Source organism: Podarcis pityusensis (genome assembly GCF_964106645.2).
Source record: "Podarcis pityusensis genome assembly, chromosome: 3".
NCBI lineage: Eukaryota > Metazoa > Chordata > Lepidosauria > Squamata > Lacertidae > Podarcis > Podarcis pityusensis.
Genome location: NC_138026.1, coordinates 29,511,161 through 29,538,281, shown reverse-complemented (window position 1 = coordinate 29,538,281; position 27,121 = coordinate 29,511,161). Strand labels below are relative to the sequence as shown.

General features: G+C 44.4%; 1 protein-coding gene across 5 annotated transcripts in view; it reads right to left on the bottom strand.

Annotated features, from left to right (window-relative positions):
• The window catches only part of GREB1 (growth regulating estrogen receptor binding 1), a 97,374-nt gene that overhangs the window by 6,966 nt on the left and 63,287 nt on the right, over positions 1-27,121 (bottom strand). For 4 of the 5 annotated variants that reach the window (XM_080997890.1, XM_080997891.1, XM_080997892.1 and 1 more), the window contains 23 exons: positions 24,895-25,017; positions 24,451-24,606; positions 24,126-24,311; positions 22,380-22,730; positions 19,719-19,847; positions 19,199-19,324; positions 18,136-18,333; positions 17,866-18,046; positions 17,019-17,211; positions 15,271-15,407; positions 14,051-14,390; positions 11,955-12,070; positions 11,287-11,489; positions 10,951-11,040; positions 9,944-10,509; positions 9,607-9,709; positions 9,158-9,326; positions 7,391-7,529; positions 6,323-6,484; positions 4,361-4,565; positions 3,401-3,575; positions 3,097-3,315; positions 1,991-2,126 (listed from right to left, as the gene is read on the bottom strand). In XM_080997890.1, the coding sequence (XP_080854016.1) occupies positions 1,991-2,126; positions 3,097-3,315; positions 3,401-3,575; positions 4,361-4,565; positions 6,323-6,484; positions 7,391-7,529; positions 9,158-9,326; positions 9,607-9,709; positions 9,944-10,509; positions 10,951-11,040; positions 11,287-11,489; positions 11,955-12,070; positions 14,051-14,390; positions 15,271-15,407; positions 17,019-17,211; positions 17,866-18,046; positions 18,136-18,333; positions 19,199-19,324; positions 19,719-19,847; positions 22,380-22,730; positions 24,126-24,311; positions 24,451-24,606; positions 24,895-25,017 (4,403 nt within the window). Of the gene's footprint in view, positions 1-1,990; positions 2,127-3,096; positions 3,316-3,400; positions 3,576-4,360; positions 4,566-6,322; positions 6,485-7,390; positions 7,534-9,157; positions 9,327-9,606; positions 9,710-9,943; positions 10,510-10,950; positions 11,041-11,286; positions 11,490-11,954; positions 12,071-14,050; positions 14,391-15,270; positions 15,408-17,018; positions 17,212-17,865; positions 18,047-18,135; positions 18,334-19,198; positions 19,325-19,718; positions 19,848-22,379; positions 22,731-24,125; positions 24,312-24,450; positions 24,607-24,894; positions 25,018-27,121 lie in introns of all 5 variants that reach the window. The other variant, XM_080997894.1, reaches the window with a different exon arrangement.

Sequence of the window (27,121 nt, the reverse complement as noted above, 5' to 3'; positions counted from 1 at the left end):
ATACAATGATATTTGGAGTGAATTTACACAGAATGTATTAGGTTACTGACAATTATATGTGTATAAGGATAATGATAATATACACATCTGTATATTAATGTATGATAACTTAACAGTATTCCCCCCCCCTTCATTCTCATTCTTTCTTTCTTTTCTCACTCTATATCTTTTTTAGAAATTCTTCTAATAAAAAACAACCAAATATATGGTCCTGTTCAGGTCTTCAAGAAGAAGAAGAAGAAGAAGAAGAAGAAGAAGAAGAAGAAGAAGAAGAAGAAGTAGTTTGGATTTGATATCCCACTTTATCACTGCCCAAAGGAGTCTCAAAGCAGCTAACATTCTCCTTTCCCTTCCTCCCCCACAACAAACACTCTCCGAGGTGAGTGGGGCTGAGAGACTTCAGAGAAGTGTGACTGGCCCAAGGTCACCCAGCAGCTGCATGTGGAGGAGTGGGGATGCGAACCCGGTTCAACAGATTATGCGTCTACCACTCTTAACCACTACACCACACTGGCTCAAGACCTCTCTCGATTAGTATAGCAAAGAGGGGAGAGTGAAGAAGACATGACTAGCTGGCCTATAGAATCATAGAACTGCAGAGCTGGAAGGGACCCCATGGGTCATCTAGTCCAACCTCCTGCTAAATCATCCATGCCCTCCACCATTTCCCTGCCACCTGGCCACATTGCTCTCCATGTATTAAGGGTGTGGGGTGGGGTGAAGCTATGCAGTGGGGAGCCTCCACTCAGGCACAGCTTTCCCCACGTGACTTAGAACCTTGTACGATCTGGCTTCACATCATTTGGATGCATGTGCCCTTCTAATTAAGCATGTGTCAGCAGGAGAATGTCCTACCGATGAGAGTTTTGACTTCAGCAGCACAGGCCCTTACTTGTGTCACTACCACTTAAGAACCATTCATAGGGAGACACAGGAAGCGGACTTGTTCTGAGTCAGACCATGCATCTGTCCAGCTCAGTACTGTCCACACTCACGGGCTGGACCTCTACGGGATTTCAGACTGGGCCTACCTGGAGGTGCTGGGGACTGAACCTGGCAGCTTCTGCAAGCAGTGCTGGTGTCCTAGCATGAAGCTACCGGCTTCCCCTCTAAGAATCACTCAGGCTTTTTTTGGGGGGGGGGGGACCAGCCTCTTCCTGGAATGGTACAGTGGTACCTTGGGTTACATACGCTTCAGGTTACAGACTCCGCTAACCCAGAAATAGTGCTTCAGGTTAAGAACTTTGCTTCAGGATGAGAACAGAAATCGTGCTCCAGCGGCGTGGCAGCAGCAGGAGGCCCCATTAGCTAAAGTGGTGCTTCAGGTTAAGAACAGTTTCAGGTTAAGAACGGACCTCCAGAATGAATTAAGTACTTAACCTGAGGTACCACTGTATACACTTACAAAAACAACAACTTCTCAAATAATAAGCTTCTTATCAATTGCTACAGAGCATGCAACAAAGAAAAACAACGATAAAATAATGCTTATCGTTCTTCTTCTTTGCTGTGACCTGCATAATCTGGATTCTAAATAAATACAAAGGCTCTCCCCACAGCAGACTATCATCCTCTAAAACAGCGGTTCTCAACCTGTGGGTCCCCACATGTTGTGGGACTACAACTCCCATCATCCCTGAGTCTGGCCTTGCTAGCTAGGGGTGATGGGAGTTGTAGTTCAACAACATGTGGGGACCCACAGGTTGAGAAAGGCTGCTCTAAAACATAGAGGGCAGCATGGCAGGTGAGGAGGATGAAACAGAGCTGATAAGAGTTTGCATCCTCCCTCATCATGGGAGGTTTGGAAAGGCTGAACAGGATCTATCTGTTTCACATATTCCCAATGAAAACTGAAAACAAGCTGACATGCACAAATGAGTGACTTTGCCCGTTGCACCAACGTCTTTCCTTTCTTTCCCCCCACTGCCCCACTGTATTATAAGAACGAAACAAAAAGTGGGAGATTTCGCAGAAATTTCCGAATTCTGACCTTTGACTTAATATGAAAGGACCTTTGCCCGCCAACGGCAATTTGCTTCTTCATGACGCTGAATCGGTTGAAGCGACAGATCAGGAGGCCAGCACTGTGGGCACGCAGGTTGAAGTCCACATCGTCACACACAAACCTGTCAGGCGGAGGGGACACAGAATGCAAGAAGCAATAGGCTTTCATTAGCTGAAGTGTTTCGAATTGCACGGAAATCGCAATGGTGGATACGGTTTTAAAAGGAAGAGTGTAAACCAAGACATCAAGGAAACTGGTTCAAGAGTGACATTTGACAGAAAAGGGATATCAGTGCTCTGGCAGGCAGTGCCGCTGTGAGATTAAGGACCAAGCCCCACATAGATAAGCTGTTTATATATTTTTTCTAAATTAAATTAGCCAGGTGTGATATTGAAAACTTTTGCACATGATGCCAGTGAGGGATTCAAAGAAGCTATTTTCACCAGGACCACAGCAGGAGAGAAAAAGTAAAAACTTCCTCCTCGCCACCTGCCAAGATCCTGATAATTGTCACCTCCCTTAAGAACTGCCATTTGCATTTGTTTTAACATGCAAGTTAAATGCAAAGACACATTAATCATCACATCTAGTTTGGCCCTGTTATTTCCTTTTATTAGTTATGTTTCTCCGTTGCCTCGTGCAACAAGCCTGTAGGCGATGTGCAAAGGAAGAACTGACGGCACATCAAAAGAAGAATTAGCAATATGTCAAAATATAAACTTACGATATTAATCAAGCGAAGCAACAGAAATAAATGAATATTGACACCAACACAATCATATAAAAACTAAAAGACACCCCACACACACCAGTTAAAACTGTTCACTGTCAACTGAATACAGACTAAAAGCAAGTATCTACTTGCACTTTGACGCGCTTTCGAACTGCTAGGTTGGCAGGAGCAGGAACCGAGCAACGGGAGCTCACTCCGTCGCAGGGATTCGAACCGCCAACCTTCTGATCGGCAAGTCCTAGGCTCTGTGGTTTAACCCACAGCACCACCCGCGTCCCTATAGCTTCTTAGGGACTATCAAATATAGTGTGGCTTATACTATCAGAGACAAAAATCTACTTCATCAGCCTTGCCTCACCTGTTCTGGTTATACTGAACGTTCTGCGTTAGGTCCACGTTCAGCATGATAAAATCGTGAACATGGCAGCAAGAGAATGGCTCCTTGATCTCTCTGCTCTTGGTTTTACTTGACCACTTCCTCATCCCAATCAAGGCATAGTGGGTGACATCCGGAGTTGATTCAATGTGCTGAAGAATTTGCTTCAAGGAAATGTTCCTTTCAGTCCATGTGTATTCGCTGCAAGGGGCCAGAGAAACAGTTCAAAATCTGATTGCTCGAGGAAGCCCAGTGAATATGCCATCCCAAAGAAACCGCCCTTTACCTTTTTCTGTCCCCTGAGCAATCCATTTCTACAGCATTCCACATGACACAGGAGTCGTCAGAGATGATGATGAAAGGCCAGATGTCTTGAGGCTTAACGCCTAGCTCCTCCTGCCGATTTCGCTCAAGCTCCAGATTGTGGTAGGACAGTTCTTTTATTAGGAAGTGAGCAGCGCCTAAAAAGAGAGAAGCAAACCACACACTGTAACGGGAGAACTGAAATCAACATTTTATCTAGAAATCTTTTGCACACACTCAACTTTGCTTTATTCTAAGGCTGACAGCAAATTCAAGTATTTTTAGACTAAAACCTGGAAGTAAGTCCTACTAAATGCAATGGGCTTACTTCTGAGTAGCCATGTAAATGATGGCATTGCTTAGTGATTAAGCACCTGCCTTTTAGTTGATTCATTACTTGATTAAATTTGAATATGCGTATGTTGTTTTGACATATTGAAGGGCGAGGTAAGATTATCTTCCTCTCTGTTTTGTGCTTTGCTGGCATCTGAATACATTTTTATTTAAATTAGCTTTTGATTCTGTTGTTGCTGATTTTAATCTATTGCGTGTTGCTTTTGACTCTTTGCGTTCCTGCACTTTGACGCTGTTTTAGCCTGGTGATTGTGTTTCAGTGGTGGATTATTGTTTTATCCACGCTTGTTTTGATATTTCACAATCCGCTTTGATACCCTGTTTGAAAATTTCGCATAGGCAGCTGGTTAGCCACTGTGAGAACAGAATACTGAACTAGGTGAGCCACTGGTCTGATCCAGCAGCCAGGCTCTTAATTCGTTCTTACGTTCCCCTCCAAAAAGGTGCCAGGAGGCTATTGTTTTGGTTCCATCCCACCACGCAAGCCACTCCTATAACCAACCAAGGCTTTATGCAAAATTATGCAAAAAATTCATGCGATTTAGACCTCACTGCATTCACACAGCCAAGAATTTCACCATATACATACCCACTCCAGCACTGTTGAAAATACTTGGCAGAACAAGCATGATGTGATTGGGCCAGTATTTTTTATATATTGCCATTTCGTACTCTTTGACGACTAGGACGTGCAAATGGCTGGCCCCATCCATTGCATGGTAAAGGTTAAAAAGTCCATGTTCGTGACGTCCAGTTGTGGGAGTAAAAGTAGGGCTCTTTATATAATCTTGGCTCTATAAAGTTAGGAATCTGTGTTATTATGGTGGTTAATATAAGGAGCAACAACAAAAAAGCTAGAGAGAGAGGAGGGTCAACAACTAAATATACTGGCATTGTTTCATTGTAATCAACAGGTTTCCAGCAATTTACACAAAGCTGAACAGCTTACCTGCTAGCTAAAAATTTAAATACGCTCATGAGAAACCAAATGAAATGAAATGAAATACAGTGGTACCTCTGGATGCAAACGGGATCCATTCCGGAGCCCCGTTCGCATCCAGAAGCAAACGCAACCCGCGTCCATGCGTCTGCGCGGGCCGCAATTCACCGCTTCCACACATGCACAAGCAGCGAAACCCAGAAGTACCGCACTCCGTTACTTCCGGGGTGCCGCGGAGCGCAACCTGAAAATATTCATCCGAAGCTACTTCAACCCAAGGTATGGCTGTAAATGCCTGGATCACTTGACTTATCGCATTCATTGTTGGATGAGTATTTCAGGAATATTGTACTGAACACCCCACTTTTGTGTCATGGAAGCCTCTGCTGGATCGAAGAGGCGCAATTTGATACAACCCCAGGTTGAGACAAATGAACTGAGGTCTCAGGGCCCTCTGAAGAGCATTTGGTTGCCCAGCTGCCAACCCAAAGGCCAGAGAGGTGTGTGAAGGAAGCAGGGGTGGTTTGCCTTGGGAGAACTGAGCGTGGCAATGATTCCACCATCCTCTATCCTCCTTCAAGGGATAGGGACTGTACAGTTAACAATGTCATGACACCGAGCAGAGTGAAGTAATAAATTCTGAAGTGCTCTTCATAACGAAGCCCTTAAACCCTTTTAGAATTATACAACAAAACTGAACTTTGACCAATCCAGACACTATGGTTTCAATACCAAACTCCCCCCCCCCCCCGGTCTCCTGTCCTCCCGCTTTGCTTAATTTTCAGCCTGATGAAATATTATGGTAGACTCAAAAGTTTCCTGTTTTCTGTGACATTGCAGGTGGTAATAATAAACGGTCTTCATAATTTCCCCTAAAAAGAAGTGGCGGTGCAATGCTTAGCCATGCATGTTAATGTAATATTCCATATGCTTAGCTTATGGATGGGTGTCTCTCCAATAAAAAGCCTATTTATTTGGCAGGCAGAGGACTGGCAAACTGTACCCGAGGAAGAGGAAGTCGTCATCCCTGCTATGAAATAAGGGGTGCCACTTTGTCCCTGCCCATCACTCCTTCTCTCCTCTACTACACCATTGCCTTCAAGGTAGATATCTCATAGAAGGGACCCTGGAGGGTCATTCTAGGCCAAACCCCTGCAATGCAGGAATATGCAGCTGTCCCATACGGAGATCAAACCTGCAAGCTTGGCGTTGTCAGCACCATGCTGTAATCAACTGAGCTATCCAGCTAAAGTCAGTATAAAAAAAGAGTTTCTCTTCTTGAAACCATTGGCAAGCAGTTCTCCTGGCAGTAACATTTTACAACTTTGCATAGTTTGATGATGCACATCTCAAAAGATATGGGGAGCTTTGTCTCTTTGGTGATCCTAAAACATGCTCCAAAGAGCTCTGCAGCTCTGCTAAAGGCCTATTTCAGTACTGGACAGTTTGCATGCTGTCTTCCTGCGCAGCAGAGATATTATACAGAAAGAAAAGCAGGGTATTTTTATCATTATCCAGAAGCAGAGCCAACCCAGGGAAGGAAATTTATATCATGGCCCCATACGAATGCAAAACAAGGTCTGTGCATGGCTCACATTGATATTTACCTACCGTATCAGTGACAAGAGGCAATCTCATACTCTCCAGCTGTCTTCCCGGATGACTAAAGACAAAATGGTGCTCCTTGGACTTAGGGATGATGAAGTGAAGCTGAATTTCCTCTCCAAGCATGGAATAGGAAAAGGCAAAAGCGTGCAGGGTAGATTCATAAAGCTGAGGAGGGAGAAGGACAGAAGCATAATTCACCTCACCAGCTATGGCACTGATGCACATGTAGTAGCAAATTAAATCTTAACAGGGTCAGGGAGTGCCATTTATGATGATGTATTTGGAATGCAGACTCTGAAGGAATAGTGTCTGGCATTTGTGTACTATATGCTTTTGGGTTTTACTAATTCTGCCACAGTTCTACTGCATCCTTTAAAAAATTGCTAGATTATATACACTTTATGTACACAGATGCTCTAGCTCTAGGGTCCAAGGTTGGACTTTGGTTAGTCTGTCATGGTGATGAAGACAATCTATGTTTCTAACATGTTGTTGCTGTTGTTTAGTCGTTTAGTCGTGTCCGACTCTTCGTGACCCCATGGACCAGAACACACCAGACACTCCTGTCTTCCACTGCCTCCCGCAGTTTGGTCAAAGTTTCTAACATATATCAGGTTAAAAGATATAGTAGTTATATAAACTAAGGGCAGGAACAAACAAAGATACAACTAAATTAACAAAATCTTTTTAGGGGTCTTTGCAGCAAACACGAAAAATCTAGTAGCTCTTTCCATTAATATTTTGTTCAGGTTAGCCAATAAGCAGTCAGCCATCTTAAGAGGATGGGAGTAAAATAAGGTATTTTGATCATCTTACAGAGTTATATTTCAAAAAGAGTTAATGTTTCTCTTGCTCCATTCCCACAATGGCAGAGCCATTCGTTATAGGGAGTAGCGTAAAAGCATCCGTCAAGTACAGCAGAAATTAAATCTAGCCCTAAAACAGGGCAGCCAATATTCAAGATCATCCAAATAATTGGCCTGACCCTTAGAAAAATCAGAAGACAAACCAAGATGAATGGGAGAACAGCTGACAGAGAATAATGTACTAAAAGGGCTCTATCAGTCTTACCTGGTACCTGGGGTTAAAGCCCATATACTGATGACACTGTTCACAGTGATGGTAAGTGTTGTAAGCAGCGTATTTGGATAATCTCATCCGTGTTGTCTGACGACGCATATACAAGTCCTCTTGTTTTCTGCTTGCTGTACTATCTGTACAAATATATTTTAATGGTGTCAGTTAAGTGAGCACTGGCCAGCGCAAAGGAATTGCCCCATCCTTGAGTATCTTCTGAATGCAAAATTATACTGGTTGCAATCAAAAAGGAATCCGAAAAAAGTTGCTATTCTCATGGGAGTGTTGACATGTTTACTGTAAACATTGTTCTCAATCTATTCGTCTGTCTATATGTAAATAATTTCTGTACCCACCAACATCTTTGAAAAACATTTCTCATGCTGTTTGACATAAACCACTGCCATATGTCACTGTAACTGACATATTTGTTTCCATTTCAGTTCAGCTTTAAAGTTAACAAACGAGGCAGTAAATGTAATGTGCTCTGATTGCTCTACAGTGCTACATGTGTGATAAGATTATCATAAATATTATAAATATATATTATAAATATTAATATTATTTGGAAATCACAAATTATCCTGTAGGCAAACTCGTCCCTCCAGATGTTTTGGGACTACAAATCCCATGATCCCTAGCTAACAGGACCAGTGGTCAGGGATGATGGGAATTGTAGTCTCAAAACATGTGGAGGGCCAAGTTTGCCTATGCCTGCTGTAGGGAATTGAACTAGATGACTCTCAGTTCCCTTCCAATTCTATTCTTCACCAGCACCCTCTAGTGGCATTGCTAAGTCCTCCTCAGAGTGTGCTTCTTACGGGTTTATGTTATAAACCACCCTGTGAACTTCAGATGAAGGGATGCATATAAATAGAATAAATATGTGCATGATATATGCATGTGTGTGTGTGTGTGTGTGTGTGTGTGTGTGTACAAACACACAGACACACACAAAATAAGTCACAGCATTGTTGTAGTTTTAGCAAGATTATGGTCACATCCCGCACCACACATTTAAAGTGCTCTTATACCAATGTAACAGACATGGCTCCCCCCACAAAGAATCCTGGGAAACATAGGGCGATGATGAAAGTTGTAAGGAGACCCTTAACAAACTACATTTCCCATGAAACCTTTGGGAGAATCCATGACTCTAATAGAGCGCTTTACATTGATGGTAACACCAGTGCCCAAATTACAGCTCATCAGTCTCAACAGTTCACAAACCACACTTTGTGACAGTTTAAGAAAGAGACTTCCCATTGCTCCCTTCTTCTTTTCAATTCATGCCATATGCTGGGGACTTGAGGAATCAAAAGGCAAACACTGGGGAAAGGTGGCTGTGAGCAGGGTGTACCCCTTTACACACACCCCGACATTATTAGACTCCAGCTCCCAATCTTTGCTGGCCAGGGGTCATGCTGGCTGTGGCTGATGGGAGTTGAAATCCAAAAAATGGCTGGAGGGACTCAGGTTCCCCATCGCTGTCGTATGAGTTTTAGGACTACAGTAATCAAGGCCAGATTAGAAAGCAGAACTAGCTAGAGATTAGTGGTCTCACTGAAGTCCTTAAGTACTTAATTCAGAATTGTACTGAATGCCCATAATCCCAAATGAGTGCCATTCCCCACACTTCTCATCAATGGAATGCAAAAAAACAACAAGCAGATTCTGATCAATACATTCTAACTGGACCGTTTTATGGCATGAAAGATCATTACCAAACAGGTGTCTGGTCAGAATAACTGAATAAATAACTATCCCTGACCTTCGCTGCTTGTTTTCTGGACCCTTGAACAGATGAGACTTGCATCTTCGTATTTTGGATCATGGATTGTGTAGTCGAAAGGCATTTTCTTGAAAGTTTCCAGATCGGGCCACGCGTCCCCTGACTGGTGATAGTACAGCTCTGATTCTTCTTTAAGATCTACAATCACAGGAAAACAAACTCATGCTATGCACACTGTTATACCCTTTTCATCATTCAAAAATGCAAACTCAAAAATAATTAACTATTCAATATTGAAGGAAGGAAGGGCAATTCTTATTGTCTTTGCCTGACTGCCAGCCTTTGGTAATGGCTGCGTTAACTGAAGACTGAAATAAATGAACATGGGGGGGGGGGATTAAGAGCACAGCAATAAAACACTCAACTTCTCATTAACAGTTACAAATTATTCATCCAAGGTTTGACATGTAGGACATACCAGCATTGATCTCCTCTTCGTCATAAACGTCTACTTCCGTCAACCGAATCAGCATTCTAGATAAAATACTGAGGAATTGCAGATAGGCACCTGTCTTCCCTATCTGTAAAGATACACATCAGAAACTTATAGAAGTAGCTTATGAAATCTAAGCACATTAAAGTATCATTTCAGGTGTCTGAAAAGTCAGGTGACCAATGCAGCTTGATTCAAAGCCCAGATATGATGACATTCCTCCTACATGAAACGGAGAGGCAAAATGCACAATGATATAATAATAATAATAATAATAATAATAATAATAATAATAAATGGTGTCCCTTTTCTTGTTACCTACCTGTGGTGGTCCACTCAGTAGCAGCCTCCTTGGATGAAAGGTATCCATCCTGCCTTCATTCCTGTTGTTATAGTCCATATGGATCGGTTTGGGGACGGTCCACTGGCGATAATATAGAGACTGCTCGGTGCAGGTCATCATCTTACTCATGAGCGGGCGGAAAGAACTGGCCCACATGACCGAATGGTAAGGCAAGAGGGACGATGACTTGGGAAGCCCTGTGCTGTCTGCAGAAGTAACCATGTCATGAACCAGTTTGGGCAGGTAAACGATGGGGGGCTGCTGGGATGCTTTGGTCATGGAGCACTGAGAGGCCTGCAGAACGAAAGAGCTGTGGGCAGGTGCTGAAGAGGCAGAGGGAGATGAGAAAGGAGGTGGAGGCGACGAAGTGATGGAGGCCTGAGCAGCTTTGGCTTCCAGCTTTGAGTCTCTGTCTGCTTTCGGTCTCTGCTTTTCGGAGTTATTCACGCTCTCTTCGGTGCTGCTGCTGAGTACCGGATGGGGAGACTTTCCCACCTCCCCTGCAGTTACCAAAGGAGGAGATGTTTCGCTGCAGAAAGCTGTGCCTATGGACAAAATCCATAACTTAATAAGAGTGCTCTGTTCAATCATTAGTGGCAACTGAAGGCTGCGATATCCCCCTGACCCAATATATAATCCCAGAGATAATTATTTATCAGTGATAAATACAAGTGGAAAGGTAGGTTGTGTAGTGCACCACTCCACTTGAGCCCAGAGAGTGGCTTTTCCCTTATTGCATCACAGTAAGTCTTCCTTCAGTACACAAAAGCTAAGGCGCAATTCACACAACCATGTCAAATGCAGTGAAGTGGAGATTTCTCAGGGAGAAGTGAGTGTTGCCTTTATCATGTCTGTCTGTCTGTCTGGCCCCTTTTGTAGGAGTGATGGCAAAAGCCAAGCAACCACAGCATTAGCAACACGGGTTAAATCATTAGGATTTCGGTCCCCAATGTACATATTGTAAAGGAGTCATGCTGATGTCTTACTTGATGCTTTAGAAGAGACAGAGGAAGCAGCAGAATCGTGTGAGCCAGACCTTTCTCTTTTGATGGGGCTTCTCTTTTCCGAAGAGGAGCCTATTCCACAATTGTGAAGAAATGGAAGTTGTGTTTACATTTGCTGGACATGATCCATCTAACTTAAAAATGCAAAAGACTAGAGAAGCAGAGTAGGGGCAAACAGCCTATATCCTCCTCCAGATGTTGCTGGACACCCAACTCCCATCAATCTTGGCCAGCACGGCTAACAGCCAGGGGTGATGGAAGCTCACAAATGTCTCCCGCCCCCTTTTCAGGTCAATGGTCCTATGGATATCCCTTTACCTTCTGTTACTGTTTCTTCATCTTCGTTATCAGTACTGCTTAGCTTCTCTGGGTCACTCTCCAGGACATCATTTGTGCCTACTGCTTTTTCCACAGGGACTTCAGAACTTACAAAATAGGCTGCCAAGCCCAGTTCTTGCTCCAGGGCTGTTCTCACCAAGCAGGAGGAATTTATCAGACGTAGGTCACAGTACCTCAAGGACCTTGGTGGGACAGACAGGAAGAGAGACAGACTGAAAGACCAGGTGAATTCCACAACATTACTACGATAATAACTGAAAGCACTTATCTGTTGTCATTTCCTGTCCATCTGGGATGTTTAGATAAAGCAGCGTGGCAAAATCCTGTTGCATTTCAATAACACCTTGACTGTTGCAGTTTAGGGCACATCCACACTTTATTTTGAACCCTAGTTTATGTGTACTGCTTAATTCCCCTGGATCCAAGAGGTTTCCTTGTTCCATGGTTGTTTCTTGCAAAAATCCAGTCTTTTCCACTGAATCTGATCTTATCTGGAAATCTTAACCAAGCTTCAATTCAGTGGGCAAGGATGGAATTTTGCAAGGCACAGCCGTGGAACAAGAAAGCCCTTTCCTGAGGGACATGTGTGTATTTCATATAACTATTTTCCAATTCATACGTGTGTGTGTGTGTGTGTGTGTGATTACCTTGGGAGTGACTCTCCTTGGGGATCCATTCCACTAAAAATCAATATGCAAGGCAGTCCCTCCAGTTCCAAATAAGTCTGAGGCCTCCATTCGGCATCTTCAATCTTCTGCCAAATCTGCCAAAACATTTGAAACACACTGTTTTATAGTTCACTCTAGAGAAAGAGCTGCTGTACATGCGAGCTGTCATAATGTGGAGTCGTGGTTAAAAACTGTGAACCATCAAGTCCCTGGTTCAAACCTCAGCTGAGCCAAGAACATGCTGAGTGGCCCTTCATTCACTCTCTACTCCCATTCAAGAGTACGGTTAAGAGAGGAACATTTATTTATTTTTCTCTTTATTGACGGTACTTATAATCCATCTTTTGACAAAGCCCTCCACAAAGCGGCTTACATGTTTAAAATGCAAATCCACAGATAAATTTTAAAAATATACAGTCAACAGTAAAAACAAGATTCCCATGGAAGAGCATGCAGCAGGAGGAGCTTGTGCTGAAAAAGCTTGTACTGCTGGAACAATCAGAAGAGAGCGATGTTGAATTCCTCCTATGGAATTTACTTCCAAGTAAACAGGAGAAATAATGGAGAGTCAGGAGGCAACAAGCCAGCCATTGGAGTGCATCCCTTCTTGGATGCTTATATCAGAATTTGTATCAGAAATTGTGGGTTGCCATCTGATTTACTCTGAGTTATTCTGATATTAATCTGATTTTAAGTTGTATTTCAGTCGATTGCTGGATTTTATGTTTTAATGTATTATATATTTTGATGTTAGCTGCCCTGAGCCCGGTTTGGCTGGGGAGGGTGGGATATAAATTATTATTATTATTATTATTATTACTACTACTACAACTATTACTATTAGAGGCACTGGGCAACCCTACACATGTCTACTCTGAAATAAGCCCCATCAAATGACTTTTATTTTCTCTGGTGCGGAACACATTTTGTCAATGGACACTGCTAACCAGCAGCTGTCATGGAGTGGCTGGACGCAGAGGAATGGTATAAGGAACCAGCTGGGGAACCACCAAGGGAAGAAGGTCAGAATCCAGGGGATGATCAACAATGAGTGATCAGAGGGAAAAGAGGGGGGAAACTGGGAGGAGGAAGTGTCAGAAGCTGAAGAGGTAACAGGGCTTAGTGAGCTGGGAGAACCTGTGGCAGAGAGAAGTCCAGAATCAGAGGCAGAAGCTAAAGCAGATGAGTGGAAGGAGGGAGGCCAAGAGGCAAAGATGAGTCAGGCTGGTGAAGAGTCATGCATGTCTCCCCCTCTTGCTGTGACAAGTTCCCCTCCTCCCATGTCTCCCAGAACTAGAAGAGGCATGAAAAGAGCAGAGGAGAACTTGGCTGTACACAGGCACAGTCCCTGATTGCTTGAGGAAAGCTCTGGACAGAAGGGGACTTAGATGGCTTTGAGGAGGCAGGAACTTTCAGTCTCGGCAACTGGTTTTCATGACCACTGGGAATGAGCCGCTTTGCTCATTAGGCCTGTCACTCAACCAAGTCCGTGGAGATCATATTTTTGCTAATGAAGAGTTAACTCCAACTTTGAGCTGTGTTATTACTGACCTGCAGGCTCCTGTGACAGCAGCAGTGGTGGCTAGTACATTAGAGAAAATGGAACATGGACACACCAGCCTTAGTCTGCCCTCAGCCAGCCCACACCCACCTGCCTTCTGACTTGCCACTGGTCCAGGATGTGACCCTGCCTGCACTGGCTCTGGCTCCGCCTACTGCTGGTCTCCTTGCCTTCCACTCCACCAGTCCCAATGGGCACCAGCCACCACGGGCATAATCTGCACAGCTGAGGTTGGAACTCCAGCTGGAGCAGAGCTGTTCTGCTTACAGTGGTACCTCCTGTTAAGTACTTAATTCGTTCCGGAGGTCTGTTCTTAACCTGAAACTGTTCTTAACCTGAAGAACCACTTTAGCTAATGGGGCCTCCTGCTGCTGCCGTGCCGCCAGAGCACGATTTCTGTTCTCATCCTGAAGCAAAGTTCTTAACCTGAAGAACTATTTCTGGGTTAGCAGAGTCTGTAACCTGAAGCGTATGTAACCTGAAGCGTATGTAACCTGAGGTACCACTGTATTACCTTCAGCTGCTCTACGAAATGCTTCCCTATGGTGATCCCAGAGTTGGGATTGCCCAGGATGATTTCGAAATGGTCTTCGAGGGCTAGCCTTTCCCTCACGTGGTTGAGGCGCTCGTAAGCGACTGCCGCCAAAGGTATGCACGGAATCCTTAGGACTACCATCAGCCCGTGTCCGTTGGGGCACTGGCGCGAAGAATTGATGAGGTTCTGAGCGATCTCTAGAGTTTCCACTGTGGTATAGTTTTTCATCTGGGACAAGCCACACACCGCCATCATGGCTGCGGAGTAGTGCTGAACAAGCACGAAGGTCCTTATCACGGCACTGTGCAACCTAGGAAACCTGAAACAAAACAGAAAGCAGTGAGAGCCTGTGCAGATGCTTTGCTTGCAAAAAATGATGGCCCCCTTGAGCAGCATTGTGGTGTGCATAAAGGTAAAGGTAGAGGGACCCCTGACAATTAAGTCCAGTCGCAAACGACTCTGGGGTTGCAGCGCTCATCTCGCTTTACAGGCTGAGGGAGCTGGCGTTTGTCCACTCCGCAGAGTTTTTCTGGGTCATGTGGCCAGCATGACTAAGCCGCTTCTGGCACAACGGAACACTGGCACCAGAGCAGCGCACGGAAACGCCGTTTACCTTCCCGCTGGAACGGTACCTATTTATCTACTTGCACTTTGACGTGCTTTCGAACTGCTAGGTTGGCAGGAGCAGGGACCGAGCAATGGGAGCTCACCCCGTCGCTGGGGTTCGAACCACCGACCTTTTGATCGGCAAGCCCAAGGCTGAGCATAGGACACCGTTATTCCCTCTGGTGGCAAACTTAATTGACTGAATGCTTATTGGTTGGGAAGTGAAATGGATCCGCCCAAAAAGAAGGCTGTGGCTTCTATATACTTGGGGGACCCCCTCAGTATGCAGAAATATGGGGGAATGCTCAAGAAAACAAGAGTGCTCAGCCAAGGAGCTTTAAAGGGCAGGCCATGCCTGGAGAACATGGAAGAAAGGTAAGTGTGGATAGGCCCTAAATTACTTTTTGATAATCTGCCTGACACAATCTAGCCACTTAGCAGAACTGAGATAGCAATGCAGGTATATATCACTATATATCAGGGGCAGATCTAAAGGAATAAAGAATGCCGTCAGCCATTCAAACCTACAGTCTACCTACCAACCTACATTGCTTTTTAAAAATTTTAACCACACTGCAAGGCAAACACAGTACCTTTTCCCCAAAGCCATGACCATTGCTTCAAAAGAGCTGTCATAACGAAGCAAGGGAAGGCTGTGTCCGGAAAGAGTGGATTCGATAAACTCAGACAATCCGTAGTACTTCTTGTTTTCATGGTACAAGTCCACACCCTTGAAATAAATGACAGTGACTATTAACAGGGTTGTTCGCGATGATGATTTAACAGTTCACCAATCCGGTTATCGCAAATATACACAGGGCTATGAATAAGACCTTGTCCCTTCTCTGTGGCCAATCCTACTTCCCTCCTCCACCATGATCCTCCCCAGTATGCACTCAGGGATGGATCAACTATGCAAGCAGTTTAGGCAGCACAATGCACAGAGTGTGTGCTAGACACGGCGCGGATATTGGGGTGGAATTCAACACTGCACTATTACAATTGTTCCATCAGTGCAAGTGTTTCTGTTTGCCAGATGTAACGATCTCCCCTCTCCTCCCACCTGGAAGTTGTTCTGACCCCCAACCAGCCAATTCGGGGGGGGGCTGGGATGGAGAAGAGGGCAAGGAATACCCAGGTGCACTAAGCAGGACTCACTCTGCTGGCTCCCCGCTAGAGAAACTGTTTAATTGAACCCTGACCCAAGTTTTCCTGCCTTTTGCTCCTAATGCAATCAGCATCCTCACGTACTAGAGCAGAGCTTTCCAAACTTTTCACGTCAGCAACACACTTTTTAGACATGTTATCATTTTGTAACACAGTAATTCAGTTTTACAGTGGTACCTCGCAAGACGAAAAACTCGCAAGACGAAAAACTCGCAAGACGAAAGAGTTTTTCGTTTTTTGAGTTGCTTCGCAAGACGAATTTCCCTATGGGCTTGGTTCGTAAGATGAAAAATGAAAAAAACGAAAACGTCTTGCAAGTTTGTTTCCTTTTTCTTAAAACCATTAATACCCAGGGTGACTTCGAGGAGCAACTCATAGCACGCGGTGTGATAGCCTTTTTTGAGGTTTTTGAAGACTTTGGTGATTTTGAAGACTTTGGGAAACTGTGCTTTGCAAGACAAAAAATTCGCAAGACGAAAAAACTCGCAGAACGAATTAATTTCGTCTTGCGAGGCACCACTGTACTAGCAAACCAGAGATTAAACTGACCCCCCTTTCCAGGCCTGGGAGGAGCACGGGTTCGTTCACGCGACACACCTACACACTGCAGCTGACACACTAACGTGTTGCAACACAAGCTCTGCACTCAAGAATCTGTTCTGGGATAGCTCAGTCAGCAGGGCATGAAACTCTTAACCTCAGGGTTGTGGGTTTGAGTCCCACATGGGGGGGGGAATACTGCATTGCAGGGTATTGGACTAGATGACCCCCATGGTCCCTTCTAACTCTGCAATTCTGTTATCCTTTATACCCCAGCATTTTCGTGGTGCTGCAGATGTACTAGAGCACAGAGAATATGATGTGCTCTATTGTAATCAACAGATCCCAAATCGCGCCTTCAATAAGGTTCTGTTTTGGTAGGAATAAAAGTAGAGGGGAGAGAAAAAGTAGAGGGGGTAAAGGAAAAGGTAAAGTAGAGGGGGTAAAGGAAAAGGTAAAGGGATTCAGAAGAGCCAAGAGAAGTGACTGGAGATCAGCAAACATGGATGTGAGCCCCATCATTTTGCATAACAGCTTTGCTTTGGAACGTAACACTGTGGTCGTTAACAGCCAGACCAGGCATTAAAGGGGAAAAAGAAAAAGCTCCCATAGATCCTAAGCGTTAACTTCTTACATTGTTGTATAATGACGGCCAGTGGATTTCATTATAAGGGCTGATGTGGGTGTGTTGCGTCTGCAGGGCATAGGGGAAGGAAGTCACGTGAAGCGTCACGATATTTGGAGCGTCTTTCACCTCTCTGCAGTTGAGCAGCCTGTCCACGAGCCCCATGGCAGGATCGGACTGAGGATAAAGGCTGTGAACTGCACTGTAAAAAACAAAACAAAACAAAAACAAGCAAATGAGAGTGCACAATTTTACTATATGGTCAGTACTCTTTTTCTAGAAAAGGAGGTGCTGGAACTCGCCATGAACGCCTCCCTCTTTCTCTTAGTATGGCAATGGAACCCACCTGAGAGTTGCCAGGACTGAGTTCTGGCGAGTTCCCCCTGGGAAAAAAGCCCTGTATATGGCAAACCCAACCTTCTCTGACCATTGGCCATGCTGGCTGGAGCTGATGGGAGACAGAATCCAACCTCTGGAGGGCCACAGGTTCCCCATCCCTGACACAGGGTAAAATTGATACATATGCATCAATTAAAAACAACAACTATCAAAAGAGTGATCTTTGGGTCACCTTTAATGAAATTATTATTATTATTATTATTATTATTATTATTATTATTATTTAAAAAAGCACTTTACTACTCAGACACTGAGGATGCTTTTTTGACAATGACTGTAATATAAAGAACTTAAGTTGTATTAAGGAAAATTATTTGTAGTGCAGCTGTGGCATCACACAGCCAGTGTCAAAAGAAGCAGGTTTGTCTTTGGAAATGATTGTACAATGCAATATAATTGTCTATTGCAACCGGTGTCTCATTGCTAACATCATAATCTGGGAAGTGAACTTTCTTACCTTACAAGGTCCCAGTGAGCATGGTCATGGATCAGCACAAAGAGCGTGTGTGGATTCTGCATCGAGTTTTGTAAGAAGGCTTTAAACTTAGTCTGGGACTCTGCATCGAGTTTGACCACATATTGCTCCACCCTCTGCTTGGTAAGGTGCTCCTTCTCCAAACCAAGTTCCAACAAGACACCTAAAGGAAGACAACGAATGACTATCGGACAGTCAAAAAGCCGGCGTTGCCAACTGTGATTTTTGTACGCGTTTTTCGGCAACCGGTACCTGAATGCCAGAGGTGGAACAGCGTCTGCTGATAAGTCACTTCCGAAGGAGGGACGCAGATCAGAAAATCAACTTTCTCAAAGGAACCCAAGTCAAGGTTTTGAGTGCTGGAGTCTGCGATGGAGCAAACATGGGAAAGCAATTTCTGAGCCACTGCAAGCTGGAAGGGGCGGATCTGATGGTGCTCAAGGTTATAACCTAGAGGGGGAGAGAGAGAGAAAAGGATGGTGAAAGAGAAAGAGAGTCAGACCTTAACTTTATAGCATGAATGTTATAGATAGCCATGTGAGATATGGAGCAGGACATCTAAGTTTGCTTCAGCTCTCTGCTCTAGATCATCATGATCTGATCACGTGACTCCACAGGGGGAGATATGCATGGAGGATCTTGGATTGGAGCAAGGAGCTGGGGCCGCATGGAGGCAACTAGGGGGTTCTCAAAGAGCTGTAAGGTATGTCCAAGAAAAATAAAAGGCTCAGTTACATAGGGGAAGGCATGGGTCCTCTATTCCCCATGCATTTTGCAGCCTGCCCTTATGTCAGAGTTGCTTCATTCTTGCCTTTTTCTAAAGAAGGCCTGTTTGCAGAATTCTCTCTGAATATTCCCTACCATTTTGTGTGTGTGTAGCGGCCCCTGTTTTCCCTGTCCAAAGCTCCAGAATAACACCAGATCTGTGACATTGTGGAAGATGCGAAATAGTGGGCAGGGCGCAAACATGGTTGTTGTTGCCACTGCCACTTCCATCACCATTAGTTGAATAAATTTTTTATGGGGGAAAGCTGTGCTCTCGCCACTACTAATGGCAAGCCCTTCTTCCAAGAAACTCTTGGCAAGCTGCTCCCCACCACCAAGAGGTTTGGTGAAACGGCCCCAATTTCTCCGCCCACTGCTTCCCAAACAAAGGGTGGGAGCACCCTGGACGCGGAGCAAATGCGAGTGTGTACACAGACAGGGTCTTTGCGAGGTGAATGTTCCACTCCAAATGCCTTGGAGGAAAGAAGTGAGAGGGACACAATTCTGAAAAGGCAAATGTCCTTATATGTTACATTCACAAACCACTTACTCGCGCAAACAGCTGTTCCAGCTGCATCCCCCGCTGCTGGTTTGTTCACTAAACCAGAGAGCGACGATGAAATGTGGGACCTGTTTTCTTGATAAAATTTGTCCAGCAACACATCAACATCACCATCTGGCGGAATGAAAGGGGGAAGAAACTGCCACCATTTTTTGTGTTATGGAAACCATTTAAATCTAACATCTCCCAAGCCATGTAACCTGTGCAAAGCAGCATGACACCCAACAAAAAGGCTAGACCCCTGTTCCTTACATAGAAAGAGAAATATTTAAAGACCGTGGATGGGCTCTGGCATGAAATCCTGCAAGTGCAGGATGTGAAATCCAGGGTGAATATTCTAACGTGGCATTTGGTCACATTTTTGATAACGGAATCCTGAGTCTGTGCAGGCTGCGGCAACTGCTTAACAACTGGATTTTAAAACGTTGTCTATACATAGACACCTATGGTCTAAGTTCTCAGAAAGTCTTTCTGACAAATGCCTCTTGACAGATGTCCCATGACGTACCTGGGCAGAGAGTACTGAAGAAGGCCCCCAGAGCCTCTACTTTCCCCGTAGCGAGTTCATAACTAACTTCTTTCTGGTATTCCGCTGGACTGAGCATGCTTTCAGACAGTATTCTTGCTTGGTACTTCCCTAAGAGACATAAAAAAGGGGGGAAGGGGTTCACATGCAACTGAGACACTTATACATCTAAACCAGAGTTTTCAATCAGTGTGCTGGGGCACCCTAGGGTGCCTTCAATGATGGTCAGGGGTGCTGCAGGCAACATTGGCCTCTGTCCCTCCTTCCTTCCCTCCCTTCCTCTGATGCTCTCTCATGTCTCTGCCTCCCAAAGGCTTGCATGGCTGTTTATTGCAGCAGCCCTGGCTATAAGCTCCACAGGTGAATGGTGCCTTTGGGGTGGCTGCGGGGGCAGCTCAGAGACGAGGGATGGCAGCAGCAGCTGCCCGGAGGGCTCCCAAGGAGAGGGGAGAGGAGAGGAGGCTGAGGGAACTCTCCACAAGGGAAAGTGTTCAAAGAAGTGTGAGAAACTGCCAGCTCTGTAGTCAAAGTGTGACATAACTGGGCTCCTGAGCCCCACAGGGGTACCGCAGATAGAATGTAGTTGGCCAAGGGAGACGTGGCCTCAAAAAGGTTGAAAACCTCTGATCTAAACACCTAAAGGCACATGATAACCCTACCACCAGATGTCAAAGAGAACTACCAGACTTTTAGAAGACATCTGAAGGCAGCCCTGTTTAGGGAAGCTTTTAGTGTTTGATGTACTACAGTATTTTAATATTTTTTTGGAAGCCGCCCAGAGTGACTGGGGAAGCCCAGCCAGATGGGCGGGGTATAAATAATATATTATTATTATTATTATTATTATTATTATTATTATTATTATTATTATTATCTTCCTGAAGCTAGGCCAATCTGGGTCTGGTTGGTTTCTGGATGGGAGATTACATCAGCTGCCAAGTTCCTTGGAAGAAAGTGGGGGGAGGTAACTTTTCCCACTAACATCTGCATTATCATCTACTATGGCCCCACAGATTTTGTCAGAGACTCAAAGAAAAGTAAGGAAAACAATGGCCAAACACAATCTTTAGGATCACAATTTAATTTAGGTACACCATTATGTTTTCCCCCACAAATGTGCTTACAGCTTTTACCAGAGGTAGAAAACATGGAGACTCCCAGATGTTGCAGGACTCCAACGCCCATCAACCCCTGCTAGGATAGCCAATGATCAGGGATTGTGGGTGCTGTAGTCCAAAAAATATCAGGAGGGCACTACATTGGCTACCCCTGCTTTATAGGGTCACTCTACCCTACTTCGCTTCACCTTCTTTGGCCATTTCAAGTGTTTCTAAGTGACACCTGACAGTCAATTCCCTCCTGAAAATAATTCAGAAACCTGAATCTTGAGTAGAATCTAAAGAATTAGGGATAGAACTCATTTAGCCTGTTTGAAATTAGTATCATTGTTGGTTAATTCTATATAATGCTTCTTCTTTAGAGGTGCAGTTTACCTGGTCAAACACTACAGTTTGACACTACAGTGGCTCCATTTCTGGCCACAGGACAGTGTGGTCATCCAGCCAAGCTAAAGTTGGATGAAGGGGGGTAGTAAAGGCAGCCCATGTGGTGTAGTGGTTAGAGAGCTGGACTAGGACTTGGGAGACCAGGGTTCAAAACCCCACTCAGTCATGAAGCTCACTGAGTGACTTTGGGCCAGTTACTGTATTACTGCTTAACAGGGTTGCTATGAGAATAAAACCAGCAGAGGGAGAACCATATACACCACCCACAGAGGAAAAGTGGGATATAAATGTAAAAGTAAAGGCTCATCCAGACTTCCTTTACCACTGAATCGGAGCAAACAGCAATCCTTTCAAAACCCGAATTGACCTTTGTTCCAATTCAGTGATAAAGAGTGGGTTTTCCTAGGGAAAGCAGCAGGGCAATAAAAAAAGTGCCCAGGCGTGTAGTTTTAGAGTGCAGACCTATGCGTGGCACAAAAAGAAGCCTGGATGAGCCCTTTGTCGGATGCAAACCTAAAGAAAAGACCGAAGACCCAAATATGTGTGGAGTGCAAAGACAGAATATGCTATATAAAATCACTGGATCCAACTGCCTGTCTTCCAAGGACAGTCCCAGATTTACAGAAGCTGGCCCGGTTTCTGATTTGATCCTGGAATGTCCCGCTTTTCCTTCAGATGTCCCTATTTTCATTGAAAATTGAAGGATATGGATTTAAGTGACCCCCAAGTCAAGGAGGTAAGTAACCTCATGCAAGGAGATAAGTAACCTGTACAACCTTTGGTAGGCATCTGAAGGCAGCCCTACATAGGGAAGGTTTTTTTTAATGTCCAATGTTTCATTATTTTTATGTATTCTGTAAGCCACCCAGAATGGCTGGGACAACTCAGTCAGATGTGTGGGGTATAAATAAAAAAATATGATGGTGATGATGATGATTGAATAGGACACCCCTATTTTCATCAGAGAAATGTTGGGAGGTATGCAAATGTGCTCTTGTACATCACCAGGTATATGAAATTCTACTTCGTACATGCCAACAGTTAAAGCCTTTTGCCCATTAGCCTGCTAACAGCTGGGGCAAAAGCCACTCTATAACAAGAATGCTAGAAAGGTCCACGTATTGCTTTAGCAGCTCACCTGTTACAGCAATGCAAGAGTCAATAGTTCTGTTTCTACAAGCGCATATGATCACCACATAGTTGGTCTTCACTAGCTTTCCCTCAACGAGCATCTTAAACATTTCTGAGAGCCCCTCCGCTAAAGAATAGTTGCACTCAATGATGTGGACACTGTCATTACATGAGCTGGCTGCCAGTCCCGCCAGCCAGGGAAGCTGAGCTGATGTCACTGGGGCAATTGGGCCAGGAACCTGAGGGAAAGCTTGTGGGATGGCCTGTTGGTATTGACGAATTTCAGAAAGATGAGACTCCCGCCATGAACGCATGAAGATCTGTTCCAAGTCCTCAATCAAAGGCACCTGGTCTGAAGCTATGGAAACATCAACATGGCATCAAAAGCAGGCAAATGTTAGGACTTAAATCTACTACCAAAACTAGGTCTCCCCTTGCCGTGCTCGGAGCATAATTAAAGGACTAATGGTTTTGGGTTTACGCATGTCACGCCACAGACTTTCCTAAACTACAGCAGAAATGATCTGTTGCTTTTGCACCAGCCAAGACAAATTCTGCAGTATGAGAAAACCACCCGCAGATCTTGTGCTCTCTATGTCCTTTGTAGGCAAAATATGCAATCCCCAGGTAACTCAAATTGAACTCCATAGCGTTCAATTTGCATCTTATTGTAAGTGATAATTCTAGTCCACATGGCAATGGATAATATCAGGAGATCATAATGCTTGGTAAAATATGGAGATACATTTAGAAATTATTATTATTATTGCTTCGAGAAAGTTTGCATCTTTCTCATTAGAGGTTCCACTATTACTATTTCTAATTTCAATGCAGTTACTACCAGAATTTTGACAGATACATCAGACTTGTTCATATTGCCCTCATTTTTAAATCTGCACTGGCTGCCTATTTACTTCCAAGACATATTTAAGTTGCTGATGCTTACCTATAAGTTTCAAGATACAAATACCTGAAGAAGTGCCTATTAGGTGAGTCCACTCTGGCTTGGGTGGTGGTAAGGCACTGGGTGAACCCAGATCTTTGGTGGAGAGGAGGTTGGAACCTCTGCCTGCCCCTCCTTGGGAAAGGGTATCCTGTTAAAAGGATCCAGGAGTGGCGGCTCTGTCTGATGCCCAGGTTAGGGCATACCACTCCTCCAATGGGGACCCGCGGGGGGTACCCCTAATTGATGTAAGTCATAGGGCTCCCCCCCCCCCCCCCGGTTTTGGTTTACCCTTAGACGCACTCCCAGCAGATAGGCTGGAGTGGAATAGGAACTGCTTACCCAATGCCTACGCCAAACCAATCTCTACTGTAACCAATAAAGCTGTGGCCATATTCAAGCCAAAAACCAAAAATGCTGTTGTCCTATGTGTGGTTATTCATCCCTCTAGGGAACTGTGATCGCGGGGTCTTGGCATGCAAGTGCCTATCCGCTAAGGGACTTTAACTTAGTGCAACATTGAATTTCAAGTAGTGGGCAGGATTCACTGTTGGCAGAAGCCTTGTGCAAGGACTTCTGCCTGTGCAACAGGGTGATCCCCTCTCCTGGGAATTGGCTCGGGGGGGGTTCAGGAGAACCCCCAGAAAAGCACATGTTTGGGAGGAAAGGGGGATTGTTCCATTTGGCAAGCTTGCACATCTGAAAGGACTCTACTTTGAATGCCCCCCTCAATATCTTTTTCAATTACCGTTTGTAGATCTGCCTATTCATATCAAAATATTTGCTCTCGTTTGATGGAGGAAAACTCACCAAGTTGAACGAGATAATAGACTGTGAGTAAGAGCTGCATCTCCTCTGAAATTGGCTGCATTGTGGAGGCACCATATTGTTCATAAGCCCTAGAGAGAGACTGCGCGTTCTTGTAACACGTATACAAAAGAGGACTCACTACGACATCACTAAGGTTCCCGCAAAGGTAAGGAAAATTTCCATGCCCTGTGAAACAAAGTACAACTTATTAGATGCCAGGTATCCAAGGCAAGATAACTGAATGTCTTAATAGTTTAGGGTTTTTTAAAAAAAGAAAAAGTAGGCCACACTTGTTTTGAAGTGCTTATTGTATACACTATGTTACCTTTAAATATGACGGGCTTTGCTTTAAATATTTTAAGCAAATTATCAGGAACAGAAACTGGCTCTCCGGAGGCCACCATTGGAGAAGACACTGGTCCTGCCACGGCAGTGTGAGGTAAGCAGGACAGCCCTCCGCCTCCTCCTCCTCCGCCTCCATCTATGAATCAATTTAGAGAGTTTAACCAGAAATAAATGACTGCAGCATAGATACTTGTTAAAATGTGCTGGATGAAGGGGGAAGGACAACAATCCACTTCCACTTTCAAACCCGGTCACAGCCAAAAATAAAACTTAAGCACCGATTGCTCCTGTCAGTGCTGTCCTTCCCAACCCAACAACTTATTATATCAGCTGTCAGAGTTCTTAGGTCTGCTAATTTACAAGCAGGCATGCGCCCAGAGGCATTTAAATCATCATCTCCATCATCATCATCATCCTCACTTACCATTTTTGCTTCTACTTGTGAGTGGTGGATTGGGCTGCAAATTCCAGGCTTCATTGGATGATGGAGACTCAGGTGACCATCCTTTGTGGCGTTTTTTAGGAGGCCCTGGGTTTGCTAAAGTGCCTAGATAACATAAACAATCCAGAAACTACTATTTTAAAAGGACCCACATCTTTCAGGAAAAGCACATGCCTGAACATAGAAATAGTTTCTTTATATATATTTTAAAAATCGCTCTGCACAGGCCCAAGGCAGTATGCAAAAACTAAACACATACAAAAAAAAAAAAAAAAAAAAAACCCAGCCAATATCAATAGTACTCAATCTATGTTCATTCAACAAACCATGAAGCAGATTTTCAAAAGTTAGAAATGGCACATTGCATCACCAGCAAATAACAGCAGAGAAGAGGATAGATCCACAGCAACTTCTAGAGAAGTACTAGAAGATACAAACAATAGAGGATGGAGATGCTTACCTGACCTCCCAACAGGTGAGTCCCTGCTGCTTATTGGGAGGGAGGAGGAGAGGAAGGCGGCGGCAGGGTGGTTCGTTTGGTGCAAACTCATCAGCCAAGACAATCTGTTGCTCCTGCCAGTGCATTTTCACCTCCCTGCCACCTCACTCCTCTTCTTCCCAGGAAAACAGCAGCAACTCCCCTGCCAGGAGGTCAGGTAAACACTTTTCTCCCCCCCCCCCTCCACACTGCCTGCTACTGGTTACAAAGAATGCACAACGATATTAAACAGTATCGTAGACAATATGAAGGAGAACAAGACCTGGATCTACCATTACCTGGAGGTTACTGGCAGACCTCCATTGTTTATAGTTACTGTCCGTTTCTGCCTTCAAAGTGAGGACAGTAGCATTTGAAAAAGAAACACAATACACCAAATGCTGTACCAGATAGCAACACCATTATTTTAAGATCAGGTGTCTGCTGCACACTCATATGACCTCTTGGGCAAGGGGATGGCTTACCTTGTGAATATTCAACCTTATTGGATGGCTATTTGAGTAAAGCATGGCTTAGGTCCAAGCTGTCTGAAAGACCATATTCCCTCATACAAATCTGCCTGGGTTTTGAGATCTTTGAAGGAGGCCCCTTTCTCTGTTTCACCATCCTCACACACACCTTTGATGGGGACATGGAAGAGGGCCTTCTCGGTGGCTGCTCCCAGACTCTGGAACTCCCTCCCTAGAGAAGCTAAACTGGCTCCCTCCTTGCTGTCCTTCCGCTGACAGGCAAAGACTTTCCTGTTTCAACAGGCCTTTGGGAACTGGCTGCTTTTAATTAAAGGGCTGGCGCTGTGCTGTTTCTACGCTATTTCTATTGGAATATATTAAGCATATATATGTATAAATGTTTAATGTTTAATTGCATTTTAATGATTGACTTACTAAGTTTTAGCAGTTCTTGTTTTTATCTGTAAGATGCCTTGAGTCCCCTCAGAGAAAAAGGTGAAATGTAAATAAATATATCATAATAATTACGATATACCAGAATACTTTCTGAAATAACTCCTCCTTCAGCCGCCACAACAGCATGATGCCACTTTTTTGCAAATAAAGTATAATGTGCTATCACTGGGTATTGAGTTTCCCTGTTCCCATTGCATTGCAGGTAACTGTTATGTCCTCCCTGGACTATCCTCAAGGCAGGGGACTACAGTGGTGCCTCGGATTAAGAACTTAATTCGTTCTGGAGGTCCGTTCTTAACCTGAAACTGTTCTTAACCTGAGGTACCACTTTAGCTAATGGGGGTCTCCTGCTGCTGCCAGGCTACTGCCACATGATTTCTGTTCTCATCCTGAAGCAAAGTTCTTAACCCGAGGTACTATTTCTAGGTTAGCGGAGTTTGTAACCTGAAGCGTCTGTAACCTGAGGTACCGCTGTATTTAGATTGCAGAAGTGGTGAAACTCCTGTTCTCCAATCTTCAAAGAAGTCACATGCAGCTGTTAAAACTCCAGCAAAACCAAAAAATCTTCCATGACTAGTTTGGCCTTTAACGAATGCAGGTTTAGAACCTTATGCTAAACATTGGGGGGCACTCTTTTATTTATATTAAAATTCTACCACATGATGGCAGCACGAACACTTTCAGCCATTCATTTATCTTTCTCTAGCAAACCCACAGGGAAAAACCCCAGGGTCAATCAAACACGAGTACTGTAAATCCCCTGTCAGGGTCTCTAGTTGATGTATGTAAGCAAATTTGATAGCTA